Source organism: Eptesicus fuscus, chromosome 5, assembly GCF_027574615.1.
Source record: "Eptesicus fuscus isolate TK198812 chromosome 5, DD_ASM_mEF_20220401, whole genome shotgun sequence".
Taxonomy (NCBI): Eukaryota; Metazoa; Chordata; class Mammalia; order Chiroptera; family Vespertilionidae; genus Eptesicus; species Eptesicus fuscus.
Genome location: NC_072477.1, coordinates 31,901,269 through 31,915,946, shown reverse-complemented (window position 1 = coordinate 31,915,946; position 14,678 = coordinate 31,901,269). Strand labels below are relative to the sequence as shown.

Genomic DNA, 14,678 nt, shown 5'->3' with positions numbered 1-14,678 from the left:
GTAGTCAGTCTCACCTTAGGTTCTGTTCTATAGCATGAGGGAGTTGGGTTACATCAAACATTTTCAGTGTCAGGATTCCTATTTTTTCTATTTCCCAATAGAATCTTACAATAAACCATATTAAAGTGAAATAGCCCTGATTGGGTAAATGGTTTATAGCTCAGCCTGCTCCAGCACAGCCATCCCTTATACAATGGCATTGAAGCTTCTTTGAAGAACCCTAGACTTCCATAGAGCATAGTTTGAAAAAAAAATCAAGGCTGGCTGATTTATAAATATATTTGCCTATTCTGCCTGAATCCAAGAATGGCTGAATTGCGGTGGCCATTTTTTTTAGGATCTGAAATGTGCAGTTGTTACCTTTGACCTTCCTTCTGCTTTTTCACTTTAACCAGCGTTTTATTATTTTTATCCTTATGCAGCTACCATGGGCAGACGTTTGCTGTGAGTATTTGCCAGGTAGTCTATATAAGGGATTTCCTTTCCTATAATTGTAGCTAAAAGCAGCGCCCCAGGACTGCACCACCAAGCACAACCCACCCCCGCCTATCTCTACTTCCCCTCTATAGGATATGAGTAGTTCTTTCCTCCATCTAGCTGCTCCTATGTGGGTGAGAAGGAATTAATAATCTTGGAGCTGTACTGATCATTTAGAAATTATTTCTCCATCTGTAAAATAGCAGCAGACAGGCTTAAGAAATAATCTCCTTGCCTTACCAGTTGGTGGTTTTGTTGTCTTAAAGGAAACAACAAAATGAGCAGGTGTTGGGCACTGCCCACATCTATAGAGCATTGCCAAATCTTACAGAGCGACAGCATTGCCAGCTCTTACAGAGCACTCCACCTCCAGACTTGGGGAAAAGAGTGGTGAGGTAAGGAAGGCCATACAACCCACATATCAACTTAATCTTCTCCTTTCCCATCCTTGGTTTTCTTCTACCCTTCTCCCACAACAACCCTTATGGTGAGTCTTTAAGTCAAACATTGCAAGAACAGGCACATTCTTTCCTTTGCATGTAACTACAAGGCATCATAAAAGGGTTTCTACACAGGGCACTGCCATGATGGGACATAATTAAAATAGTTAACATATCATAAGCTGGGCATGTGCTAAGTGCCTTTATATGGTTTATCTCATTTGGTTCTGGCATGGTATAGCTGTGGGCAGACCACTTGCTTAGGTCTCAAAATAGCAAATAGAAGATTCAAGCACAGTCAGTTTGACTCCAGATTCCACATCCTTAACCACTCTTGTTTTAACTGATATTACACTTGACAGGGACCCACCTTCCTCTCTTAAATGTGCAAGATGGAGATATCATTTTCTCTGCCCCTATCTATTTAAAATAGAAATAAATTATTAAAGTTGGAGAGACAATATGACTTCATTGAAGTAGGACTGGATATCTATGGGTCTATAGATAGCTCTCTCTTCGTGTCAAAGTAATGAGCTTCCTGCCAGTGCAAGAAGCCCACAGTAGCACCTTAGTAGTGGGTGAACAAAGGGATGAGGCTAAGTAGCTGTGCATAAGAGAGAATACGGAAGAGTCTGATGTGTAGGTGGTAGCTAAGATCTCTCTGCATTCTGTGATTGAGGAAAAGCACAAGGGTAACTTCAAGATGTTATCTACAGCCATGGTAATTGTGTGACTTTTTCCTGTTATTTTAGCAAGCTAATGAGATGAAGGGGTGAAAATTTTAATACAAATCCCTACTGCACTGTTTCCCGGGTTACTTAGCTTGAAAGGGGTTTGAACTTGGTATTTGATATGCCGTTACATATCAGATAAGTGCCACAACTTAGATGAGACTTTGTGATTATCAAAGATTTCAGTTGAATGAAATCCAGATTCATTATTTAGTTGTTGACATAGATTCATTACAAGGTGAGTAGTTGGGATCTTTCTTTTTATTTTATTTGTTTATTTTTATATTTATTTCTAATGCTTTTTTTTCCCCCATCGCTATTTATTCCCTATATGCCCTCTTCCACCTCCACCACCACCCAGCCCCCACCATCACTGGAATAATTAAGAAAGACGTAAAGATTTTAGTGTGGAAAAAAATAGCCCATTGGCGAGAGAGCTTGGAAGATAATGTAGCAAACTCATTGACGTGGGACACTGGAGACACATGTTTGGTCCTGGCAGGGTATAGCTGTGGGCAGACCACTTTGCCACTTTGGGCTTTGGTTTCTCTTTGTGAAAACGAGAATAGATAGATGCTTATGAAAATTCTTTCCAGTCCAAACTATGTGATTTTGTCTTAGTGACAAAACAGTTATGTAGATTTTGACCAGGATTTAAGATGTTGTTTCCTTGAGACAGCAGATGGTTAGAGGGAGATTATGTGGTAATTTATAACATTGTATTTGGAGCAAGACAGCCTGGGTTTGAATATTGGTTCCACTATTTATTAACTGTTACTATTGTGGCAAATTGCTAACCTCACTTTCCCCGTCCATACAATGGGGATAAAAAAGTACCTATTTCATTAAGGGTTATTGTGAGGAGTAAATAGACTAACATATGCAAAGTTTCAGAACAATGATTGGCACATGGTAAGTGCTGTATATAAGATTGATTTTATCATTGTAATAGTGCCACCCTTGACTTATTTCGCTGCTCAGCGGTTTCCAGGAGGGATGGGTGGTTTTGCTATTTAGGCAGAGAACTCCCTGAGACCCTTGGGGAGTAAGGCTAAGAATAGCATGGCAGGTGTATTTATAATCCCATAAGGAGCAATAGCCGGTTATACTGCAGCTTGTCTAAAAGCATTCACTCCCACATGGACTAACCATTCTTCCTACTGCTCTTTTCTTCTCACGAAGGAGGCAGCCTCCTGGCAGATTTCAGGGTAGGAGTGTCAGAGTTCTCTCAACTTCCCCTGAAAAGTAAGCTAGATATGGCTGTAGTGCCCTGATGCAATGATGTCTGGTGATATGCACAGTGGCTAAGAATTCAGGTTCTGTGATTAAGCCTCAGCTTTGCTACTTAACTGTGTTGCCTTGGGCAAGTTACTGAACTTCTCTGTGCCTCTGTTTCCCATCTCTACAACAGGAATAAGAATAATCTCTACTTCCTGGTGTTGTTATGATGATTAAATGGGATTATATACGCAAAATTCCAAGAAAGGTGCCTCGCATATAGTATGTGTTTAGTAAATGGGAAATGTTATAATTACTATCATGATTATTGTATCAGTGAGGCGAATCTTGCTCTGTGGGTGATCAGTGACTTATTGGAAAAAAACAACAACACCAAGGACCACATAATGATAAATTAATGAATTATAATTACTGATTTTATATGAGGGAAAATAATCCATGAGCTAACTCACTTAATTTGAAATTGATGACTTATGACCAGTTAAATTTTAAAAATGCCTGCCTAGCAATAAAAGTAGAATGGAATCTCAGAGTTGAAAAGAGCTCCAAACAGATGTCTAATCCATCCACCCCTCCTGTGTGTATATCCCTCTGTCTCCCTCCCAGGTGCGTAGCTGGTCTTATACTCTAAAGGTGGAGTTTAATTTTGCCCCACTATGTCTCTGGATGTCTCCCATATGTGATGGTTCACCCAACTCCAGAGTGCAGTGCCCAGCATGTTGAGACATGAGCAGGCAGCTCATTGTGATGGTTTTTTGTTGGGATGCATTGGAGTATGAATGAAAAATCTAGTCTCTTCTGACACTTAGCTTCTCAGGTCCTCCCATGGCACTGGTCACAGCTGATAGAATTGAGTGAGCTGACAACAATGGGCTCCCGTGTTCTTGGATTAGCTGCTCCAAAAAAAGAGAGAAACAGATAAAATTTTAATGCCTGTGGGCAGGAAGTTGGGAGTCAGAGAATTTGGATCAAGAAAAGACCTGGGAAATGATCCAGATGTTAGGAATAACCCACAAAACGAGGAAGCAGGGCCAGAGAGGTTAAGGAACTTGGCGACAGGGATTCAGCTAGTTAGTGTGAGTATGCAGAATAAGGATTACTTCCACCACCTCTCTCTGGTTCTCCTGCATGGGGATTAGAAACGTGGCCTTGAGAGGCAGGCTGCCTTGACTCAAGTCTTGATTCTATCATTTATTGGCAGTGTTATCTTAGCCAGCTGTAGACTTCTCCCTGCCTCAATTTTCTTACTTGGAAAATAGGAACAATAATAGAGATTTTGTGTGGGTTAAATGTGATAATATGTGTAAGGGACTTAGGACAGTTCCTGGCACATAAAACATATTCAGAAAGTGATTGTTACTATTACTAGTTTCCCAAAGAACCTCAAAAATATCAACTCTTACATGAGCCAGAAAATAAGTGTTTTGACCAGACTATTTTCTCTCACTTAAAATATGGCGTTTTAATGTCTTCTTAGCTTCTGATTCAGAAGTGATCTTCAGGAGCCATCTGTGAATTAGCAGCCACATTCTTCCCCAGAATCATCGTGTGACTTTTGGATGGAAGGAGGAAAATTTCAAAAAATAATTTCTCATTATTTATTATTTCCAAGTCACATTCAGAAAATATTTACGGAGTAGTCTGCCATGTGCCTGGCACAGAGATTGGGCCTGGAGGGATGCAGAGCTGGGCGGACTGATGCGCTCTTACCCTCATGGTGTGCACAGGTTAGGTGGAATGATTGGCAATTACACAGGAAATTCTGCCACACTCTGGAGGGAGCACTGCCAGGGCAGTGCAGAGAGAGACTTTACAACACGTGGAAGGAGACTTGAACATGACTTAAGGGGTCAGGAAGGGCTTTCTAGAAGAACTGATGTCAATGCTGAGACCTGAATGTGAGCTAGATTCTTGACTAGTCTGGATGGGGCCTGAGGAGTGTTCCAGGCACAGGGAACTGTGTGTAGGCAGAAGGGAGAGTGCTTCAGGGTTGGGATAAAACACTGGGTGTTCACCAATTTATTCAACACTTAACAAGTGTCTATTAAGCACTCATTATGCAACAGGTATTGTTTTACATAATGGGTACACATGGGTTAACAAAACAGGTGATGTCTTTATTTTTATGGAAATTATGGAGGAGAAGAGAGAAAGATAAAAAGTGCTATGAACTGCTTAAGGCAGGCTGATCTGGAAAGTGATCAGGGTAGAGTGACTGTGGAGCTGACACCTGAATGGTGACAGGAGCCAGGGGAGGGAAGGTTCCAGGCAGAACAACAAAGGCAAAGAACCCTAAGGCAGGGATGATCTGGGCATGTTGGAGAAACTGAGAGAGGACTGTGTGCTGGGATGTGGGGAATGTGGGGAAAGCGGTATAAGTAATTCAAAGGGTATTTGGGTTGGGTTGTTGGTGTTGAGAAAGACATCAGAACATTTCTAGTAGAAACAGAATAACACACACACACACACACACACACACACACACACACACACACACACACTATGGATATCTCTTTTCAAAACCAGGAGGCTTTTGGCAAATTTCAGTTGGCTCTGGGTTTTAACCGCTGAGATGAAGCAAAGAGCATATTTTCTGTCATGGTGACTAGATCTGCACATGAGGCACGTGCATGGATAACTGTCCTCTTCCCAGTTATGAGAACGAGAACGAATGTGTCAGCACCATAACAAATCAGCAGGGCTGCCGGCTCAGCAAGAGGGCTCATTGTGTAGATTAGGGCTGTCCCCATGGTTTCTCCTGGGTTCTCGCCATGCACTTCTAATTACCCCCCATGAGCTGTCTCTTCCTGTTTATTCATTTGAACTCAAATGTGTGTTCCAACCATGCTTTAAATGCTTTCTGTCATTTTGGGACTGCCTGGTTCAGACCAATTGCCCATGCTCTTCTGTTTCTCTGTGATGGTCTATCTCTGTATTTCTTGTGGGCCCTGCAGGAGACTCATGGCTCTTGTTTGCTTCCAGTGAACAGCTTTGGAGATGATGAAGAGCTGTGCACATCTTCTGACACTGACGAGGAGGTGATCAAGCAATTTGAGATTTCTGTGTCCCGGTCCCAGAGTTTCCGGGCAAGAGTGTCAGAGAAAAGCAAGCAGACAAGATTGGAGCAGAAACCAAAAGTCTGCCGTTTGCTCTCTACCAAGGAAGAGGACAGAACCCAGGTGTCTGCCTGTGAAGGTATTCTTTGCATCCAACCCTTCCTCTATCTAGACCAGGCATGGCCAACTGGAAGAACATCTTTGAGTCACGTAACTCTGCACTTGCCTCTGCGAGTCAAGAGAGGGAGAGAAAGTGGGGCAGGAGCCAGGGGCTGGGACAGGGAAAGAGCTGCTCCATACTTTGCAGGGGTATTGGGGCGGGCGGGGCGGGGTGGTGAGGTGGCGGGGTGGGGGGGGAGGCAGGCATCCTGCAGGGAGCTGGAGACGGAAAGCAGAAGTGCCGAAGCCTGGACCCCTGATTTGTGGGATCCCTTCCTTCCTGTAGTTACTGCTTTGTGCATGTTGAGCACTAATGACCAGAATGGTATTTATCAAGCTTTAAAACATCTTGTTTCCCTCTGATAAGTTCAAAAACTTTATATACCTGTCCGCTGACATTGAAACCCAGTGCCTTTGCTACCATTTGCAATGTTGAGTCTATTTTCCACATAGTTATGGAACCTCAGATGAGTTTTGAAGCCTTTCTTTTAATAGTTTGTATTAGTAAGACAATAGGTATGCTTTATTTTCCAAATAAAAACATGTATCGTAATAATACTGAATAACCTTTCTCAAACCACACATGCCCTGTACTCTCTCCCTCATTCCCTAGAGTTTCTGCCTGCCTCCCCCCCCCACACCACACACATACACACACTTCACACGAGACCAGCTAGGCAAGTGCAAGGTCTTATGCCTTCCTCTAGCATCTTTATACTAAGTTTACCTTCCATAGGAGGGAGGGGAGGACACTCGGGGGCAGGGCAAGCACAGCCTGTGACGGAGGAAAGGCCTTGTTAAGTGTCTTCCACTTACGCAAAATAACCTTGCAAATCAACAGGGCAATACACCTGAGTGCTCTCCCCAGCGAAGGTCAGGCATCTCTGTCTCTCCTGTGCCGAGAGCCCAGTGTAGGCACAGGACACCGGGAAAGGGAAGAGGCTGCGAAGTGTATTTGGTACAAAGCTAGAGAACATGTCATGCCGTGCACCACAGTGACCTGGTCTAAACGACCTGGCTTCTCTAATCTGTTCTGTCTTTCCTTTTGGCCTGTGGCCAATCCAGCCAAGGGGTGCATAGTTGTAGCTCTTCTGTGGTTTTTCAACACATAGTGGTAGTAAAAGGAAAGAGAAAAGGGGAAGACCAAGATTGAGAGGAGATCGAGAGGAAATTTCTGACTTGGCTTGTGGACGAGGCTGGGAGAAAAAGAACAAAGGGAAAAAAAAAGAGAACGAACAAAAAGAACCCTATTTTTCAGCGGGAATATCATAATTTGCTGTCCATTATGTAATTTTACTTATTGATATGGGCAACATAACATATTGTATTGCTATACTTTTTAGCCCAAGGTGAGCCAAGAAATAAATGCCTTATGTAACCAAAGCATAATGCTGCCCTCCATCATGTCCTTATAACCCCTCCTGCTTTTCTCTCTGTCTCTCGTGTTACATCACAGCATTCCTCCCTCTCCACTGAGAGGGCACATGTTCGCTAATGAAAGTTAATAGCAGTTTATTCCCTAGGAGTAGCTTGTTTAATTCTAAAGCTAATGGCCCCATTTCCCAGAAGTCTAAGTGTCTAGTTTCTGATTTTTTCAATTGGCTGATGTTCTGAGAGTTCTGACAACCACTCTAACCTCTCCCCTTCCTGAAATTAGCAACAACTTTTGTTGTCACTGGTGATTCTAAAATTTTTGACAGGTGGTGATAGAAAAGGTAAATTTTTCTCTACTGGAGAGAGGAAAAAGTCCACTACAGTGAATGAATTACCTGTAGATTTTGAAGAAAAACAGAGGGATTTTCATAGGAATAAATAATTGCATGCTAAATTTAATTGTATGATTTTTTTCTGTGTTATTTATTTTTGTTCATCTTTATATGCATGAATTTGTTTCCCTAATAAAGAATAATGATGAGATTAAGTGTGTACCCTATGAGGATTTTTTGATCTGTTATCTATTTAGGTTATTTTTTTTTCACTCTACCTTAAACATGAGTATCTACAATCAAATTTAATTGCAGACAATTCTTACTTTAAAAACATATTCAAAATGTTGGACAGATGAAATTAATGGTCCAAATTCAAGTAAAATCTGAACCTCGAACGAGTTACTAGTAGGTTGTTTCTTGTTTCAGCTCAAGTGAGATCCTTCCTTCTAGATTGAGTGTGAGGTTATTTTAGAACCAAGACAATGCTGTCTTCTTACTCTAGCCAAGTTCTCTCTTGTCCCATGTATCTGACTTAGTGTTATTTTGCATTAATTGTCACTACATTCCTGCTCATGTCAAAGAGGGCTTGGGCTAAGTGATCTGGATCAGAGGCTGTGCGTCAGATCTTTAGGCATGAAAGGCGGGCCGGCTGGGCAGTAGAACCATACAGTTCTGAAATGCATAGGAATGGCTGTTGAGAAAGCTAGGCTTAAACTCTCAGGTATAAGCCAAAGCAGTCCAAAGGTGAAATTTCTTCTCCAGGGATCTCTCAGTTCTCCTTTTAAGGCCTTTCAATGGACTGATTATGTAAGATAATCTCTTTTACTTAAAGCCAACTGCTTAAGGATTTAAATTCCATCTACAAAGTACCTGTAGAGCAACAGGTACTAAATTAGTGTTTGATTGACTATGTTAGCCACAGTGAAACCTAACAATAACTATCATAGATGGCAAGCAAATGTATTTGTCTATGGGTGGTGGTAGGAGAGAGGAGTTTGGGAGTGTAAAAGAAAGTAATTGGTTACGTTCCATCAAAGTGGGATATGGACTAAATAAATTCAAGAATTCCTCTGCTGAAATTTATATGGTTGATGTGACATAATTATGGCCTATAATTTCTACAAAGCCAGGATACATTTCTCTGACAGCAGGCAATTACTTTTCTATATGTGTTTAAGGTGACATGATCTCCTTTAATTTAAAGTCTGGGAAGACTGCTTTATATAACGGTGAATCACCTTTCCCTTTCTTGCTCCTTGCAACTTGACTTGCACCCCAGCTTTGCTTGCCTAATTCATCCTTGAATGTCTGTCAAAGAAAATGGTTTGTTACATTAATATAGTTCTTATGTTTTTCAGTTATGAAAAGCTTTTCAAGGATTGATGTAGCTTTCAAAAACTCTCTTATTGCTGATCTAGGTATTATCACTGTAGGAGTTGAAGTCATGAGACAATTTTAATGGGAGTAATTTCTTGGCAAAGTTAGATTTTTGTGCTGAAACCCTGCTGGGTGCTACACATGTTGATGGATGACCCACTGTTTAATAGGACATTTTAGTGTTCATGTATATGAGGAATGGATGTACTAATTAGAGCCTTGGAAGAAAATTCTGCTTTATGTTGTAGGGTTTTGCATATGCAATAGTCTTTGTTTTGTTTGTCATTTTCTGTGGCCTTTTTAGAAGTGTATTTGCCAAATAACTGAAAGTGCGAATGTAAAAATGTTATGATGTCCTATGAAAGTGTCCCCACGGGGGCTGAACTGAATTTTTAAGAATAGGAAGGCAGATAGTGGAACTTATCAATGGCTTGCCAGGGTTTTGAAAAATCCAAAGTTGTGCACTGAGGACCAAGCCTGCCTGACAATGTTTTCCTATGGTCTGTAAAGATAACACTATAGTTTTAAGTTTGCATGTTTAATATAAGTGAATCTAGTAAACCACTGTCACCAGCACTCCATATTGCTACACACTTGGCTGCTTCAAGTATTTGGTACCTGCCCAGCCTTTGAAGTTATCTGAGGGTTTAGTGAAGTCCACTGGTAGATGCAGTAGATGTATGTGGCTTTGTGTTTTCAAGGAGTGTATGTTCTAGCTGAAACTTTGACTTACAGTGGAAAAAATTGATGTCATACCGTGTATACACAAGAGCTGAATTTATATATACTTTGTCATCCACTCACTTATTCCAGTGGTCGGCAAACTCATTAATCAACAGAGCCAAATATCAACAGTACAACGATTGAAATTTCTTTTGAGAGCCAAATTTTTTAAACTTAAACTTCTTCTGACGACACTTCTTCAAAATAGACTCGCCCAGGCCGTGGTATTTTGTGGAAGAGCCACACTCAAGGGGCCAAAGAGCCGCATGTGGCTCGCGAGCCGCAGTTTGCCGACCACGGACTTATTCTGTCTATAGCTCTCATCCTGGAATGGGGGCTGCTGGGGTAGCCTGAAGGCCAAAGAGATAAGACATCCTTGGGTACCTTTTGGATGTAGGAGGCAAGTCTGGGTGAAGGCAACAGCTTAGGAAGAAACTGTCAGTTTTTCCTTCCAATATGAGGGTAACCTAGACATTAAAGGAGAGGCAGGGGATGAACAGAGTAAGGAAGAACTGAGGGGGGGGGTGGAGAGAGAGAGGAGAGAAGAGGACAGGAGGAAGAAAAGTAGGTCTGAGAAAAACACCGAGTTTGAAGGCATCAAGAAAGATTGAGTTTTTGAGGCTTCAGATGGGCAGGAGGAAAGGACAAGAGTGAGGGCTTGAGCACCTCTGTGAACCGAAATACCCAACTAGCATTTTCAGGAGCCAGTGAGGTTGGGAGGTAGTAGAAAATGAGGTTTGCTGGCTTAGATGAGGCCAGGGTGGGCCAGACAAGTAAGCAAGACTAATATTTATGGAACGCTTTGCGGCTACCAGGCAGATATTATTTGATGTGTCTCTCTGATGACTTCTATCATCATTTTATAGATAAGGAAACAAAGGTTCAGGCAGCTCAAATTATTCAAGTTCTTAAATCCAGAATATCTGAATCCAAGTCCAGTGTTCTTTGCATGGATCAAGTAAAGAACTTCCTATTTGAGAAAACCACTGAAGCCTTTTGAGCAGAGGGTAATGTGTTGAACGTGGAAGAGAAAAGAAAGAATGGTAGAGTCAGGAGACCATGTGGTCTCCATAGTAGATAGATGTTCTTGCTTTCTAGATCCACCCCAAAGTCTTGGGGTCATTGGCTCCAACAAAATGCTAATGTGTTTAATTTAGTCTCCCAATAGATTTCTAATACACATCTTTTACACTCATCTGATTAGAAAGTATTTAACCTTTACCCCACATAATGAACCAATGGTCTTTTTGATTATATGGACCAAGTTTATCCATTGTATGAATGAAATTATGTTTCTGCAGGTGTTATTTTGTGGGTTTTGTTTTTGAGGTTTTGATTGGTGTAGTTGCTAGTGCTCAGTTTCTCTAGATAAAATGTATAAAATAATAATATATTTGAAATAGTTTCCTTGTTGCAAATTTAGATTTGGATGGAGCAAGGCAACTACATTATTCTGAGAATTTGTCTTATGGTGAAGATGAGCCCACCTCTGCCCATGCACAGTCCCTATGTGAGGTGGGGGATACAAGGCACCATGGTGCATCTCCCCAAGAGACCAGTGTGGTCCGCAGGCTCAGTCGCCAGTCCACAGAGGGCAGCTTGGAGATGGAAGCCGCTTTTAATAACCGGGGACTTGAAGACTCCTATGCCACTGACAGCTCCTCCGTGTGGAGTCCAGAGGCAAGTGACTTGTTTTCCATTCTTTTCTTGCTTCAGTGTTTTGTGCTCTGTCTAGTTCTTGCTCTCCTCCCCTCCCCAACCCCCAAGAAAAAAATTTCTCCAAAAAGAAAGCATTGTCTTAAAGACCTAAAGAGCCTTTATTTAAACAAACTTTTGTTCAGTTGACCAAGATCTGACACCTATGTGGACCAATAAAAGAATCATATAAATTTCTATCAAAATGGAAAAAAAGAAACAAGAATGGTGGCACAATGGGCCCAGAAACAACTAGGCTTCTTTTTTACATAAAGGAGATTTTAGTTCTTTACAGAGACTTTTTTTTTATGGTTTCAATTAATTGGAGTCTATTTTTATTTACTCCAAATCTTGACTAATGATTATTTGAATATGAGAATTATTTCAAAATTAAAATACAGTGGCCCTCCAAATGAAATTATACAAGATATTATGATAACAATCTTGAAATATATTTGTTAGCTTTTCATTGAATTGAAGGTCTAAGAGATGGCATTAATCTGGCCATTGACTTTGCTTTCTGAAGTAAACCTATGATAAAAGATGCCTCTTCTAAATTTATTTTTCAATTAAAACTTACTCCAGCCCTGGCTGGTTTGGCTCTTTGGATAGAGCATCGGCCTGTAGACTGAAGGGTCCCAGGTTCGATTCCGGTCAAGGGCACATGCCTGGGTTGCAGGCTCGGTCCCCAGTGGGGGGAATGCAGGGGACAGCCGATCAATGATTTTCTCTCATCATTGATGTTTCTATCTCTCCCTCTCCCTTCCTCTCTGAAATCAATAAAAATATATTAAAAAAAAAACTTACTCCAGAATACACCTAACCAACCAAAGGTTGGACTGGAGGTGATGAGGCTAGAAACTACCATTTATTGAGCAATTACTATGTGCCAAGCACTGTGATAAGGATTTTGCAAATATTGTTTTATCTTGCAGGCATTTATGGTTATTCCTTATTAGCTAGATCCCTCCTATAATGATTCTATAACATTAAGAGATACTAAATTGTGGTGTCTAATACCTTCACTGAAATTAATTTTGATGAAATAAGTCATATATAAATATATAAAACTTCTATGTAATTTGTGGGGATAGAGGAAGGAGAAGGATGAATGGGTTTTGTTAGCATCAGTCTGATTGAGAAAATAAACAGGATAAATCTCTTATTAGGGCCTGGACTGTCATAAACACCAAATGCTCACCAAGGAAAAGGGGAAAAAAATTACAGGAAATCATGTTCCAAATCCTGACACACTGGGGCGTGCAGAGAGAGCATAAGGAGATATGCACATGAGTGTGCACGCCCCTGTGTTGGTGTTTCTGCTAAGGACAGGAGATGGTAACTCAGATATGTATGTGCAACTTGTTAAAAGCAGCCCTTCATATTAGAGACACCCAAAGCTATTAACCTTATACATTTTGTAAAACAAGTATACTTTCTTGTCAGTTTACTGCCAAGAGTCATACTAAATCCCACACAATAACATTCTATTTGGCTCCCGCACCACAAAAACAACAGCACTGTTTACCTGACTAGTGATACTCTGTCCCCTTGATCACTATGCCATTAGCCTGGAATTGCTTCTCCAGGTAATCGCCCATTTGCCTGCCTCACGGAGCTTTAATAGAAGACTTGGTGTTGAGGGCACTAAATGTTCTCAGACTCCCAAAATACCCAGACATCTCTGTGTGCTCCATTCAACCTCCTATCTATTTTGAGACAAAAACTGTAATTTGTGCTCTTACAGTAGAACCTCAAATGCAGCTCGGAGACAGTTCCTGTAACTGCCTGCTTGGCAGGCTTAGCTCGCCTTTTAAGAATTGATTTATTTGCCTCTTAGCTGTATTAAGAGCCCTGTCTTCCCCCCTGTATCTGGCATCGGGAACATATCGTGGGTCTGTTTACTCTGGGCCCCACAGATGACATCAATACTATTTTACTAAGACAAAAAAGGCTTTCAATTTGATAGAAAAATCTTTAAACCTACATGGGTTTTTGACAATGTGGCACAAGTATTCCCATCTTAAAGAAAAACCCAGGCTATTAGAGCTAAAGGAATCCAATTTTATTTGAACTCAGAAGGAAACAGGTCATGCAGTGTGACTCCCTGTTAGTCTGATGGATTTCCATGCGCTGTGCTTCCCGGCTGGGAAGACTTTTCCCTGCACACCCAAGGCTTGGTGGGGAGGACGATGGGAAGGTGGCTGGCGATGCTGAGCACACAGGAAGGCGGGTGTCCCACTTTTCATCTGTTCCCACTGATTAACTGGTTGGCCTTGAGAAGTTAATTAAAATCTGCCAAATGGGGATAAAAATGAAGAGATTTTTACCTTGCAGGAAGGTCAGATGGATTAGTGATATTAACCGTACCCACATGAGGAGCGCCTTTAGTTGCCTGGTGATAGGTAATATGTGTTGAAATGATTAATTGCTCTGAAAGTACCTGCCTTCACAAATCTTCATTTCAGACCAACTAAGGAAGGGGCCACGCTTTCATGGGCTGCAACTTGAATGTCCCCATCCACAGCCTGGTCTCTGCCTGGAGCTGTCTTACTCAGTTATTTCAGACCCATCTCCCCTCCCAGGTCTTTACCACAAACCCGCAGGTACAGCGAGCATTTATCTGAATAGACAGCCTGAGGGATAAGTGGAGAGACAGTCATTAACTAGGATATTTTTACTTTGGCATTGAAGTTGATGGCAGAACTGGGAACTGTTAACTAATATTAAGAGCAGGAGCCTAAAAGGATGTGAAATTCCAAGTAGTGTGTGTTTTCAACTCTCTTCTCCAATCTTATTCCCTCTGCATCTCACACACTTACTATACACATAAATTGCTATGGCCAAAGGTTTTGGGAAGAAGGGAGACAGCATGGTTCAACATAAGGTTTGGGATTTTAAGCATTAATACGGGTAAATTCTGGATAGTCCTGGCTGGGCTTATGATGTTGGGGGCATGGAGTGAATTACTTAGCCTTTCTATGCATTGGTTTTCTCCCCTATAAAAAGGAAGATATTAAAATACATACCTCATTAGGTTAAAGTGAATATTTTAAAAGATAATGTTTCTTA

The 14,678-nt window shown here is 41.3% G+C and overlaps 1 protein-coding gene across 1 annotated transcript in view; it reads left to right on the top strand.

Moving 5' to 3' along the window:
- The window catches only part of SYT16 (synaptotagmin 16), a 78,032-nt gene that overhangs the window by 41,010 nt on the left and 22,344 nt on the right, over nt 1–14,678 (top strand). Inside the window, exons 2-3 of the mRNA XM_054715480.1 lie at nt 5,870–6,082; nt 11,335–11,591. Of these exons, the coding sequence (XP_054571455.1) occupies nt 5,870–6,082; nt 11,335–11,591 (470 nt within the window). The remainder of the gene's footprint in view (nt 1–5,869; nt 6,083–11,334; nt 11,592–14,678) is intronic.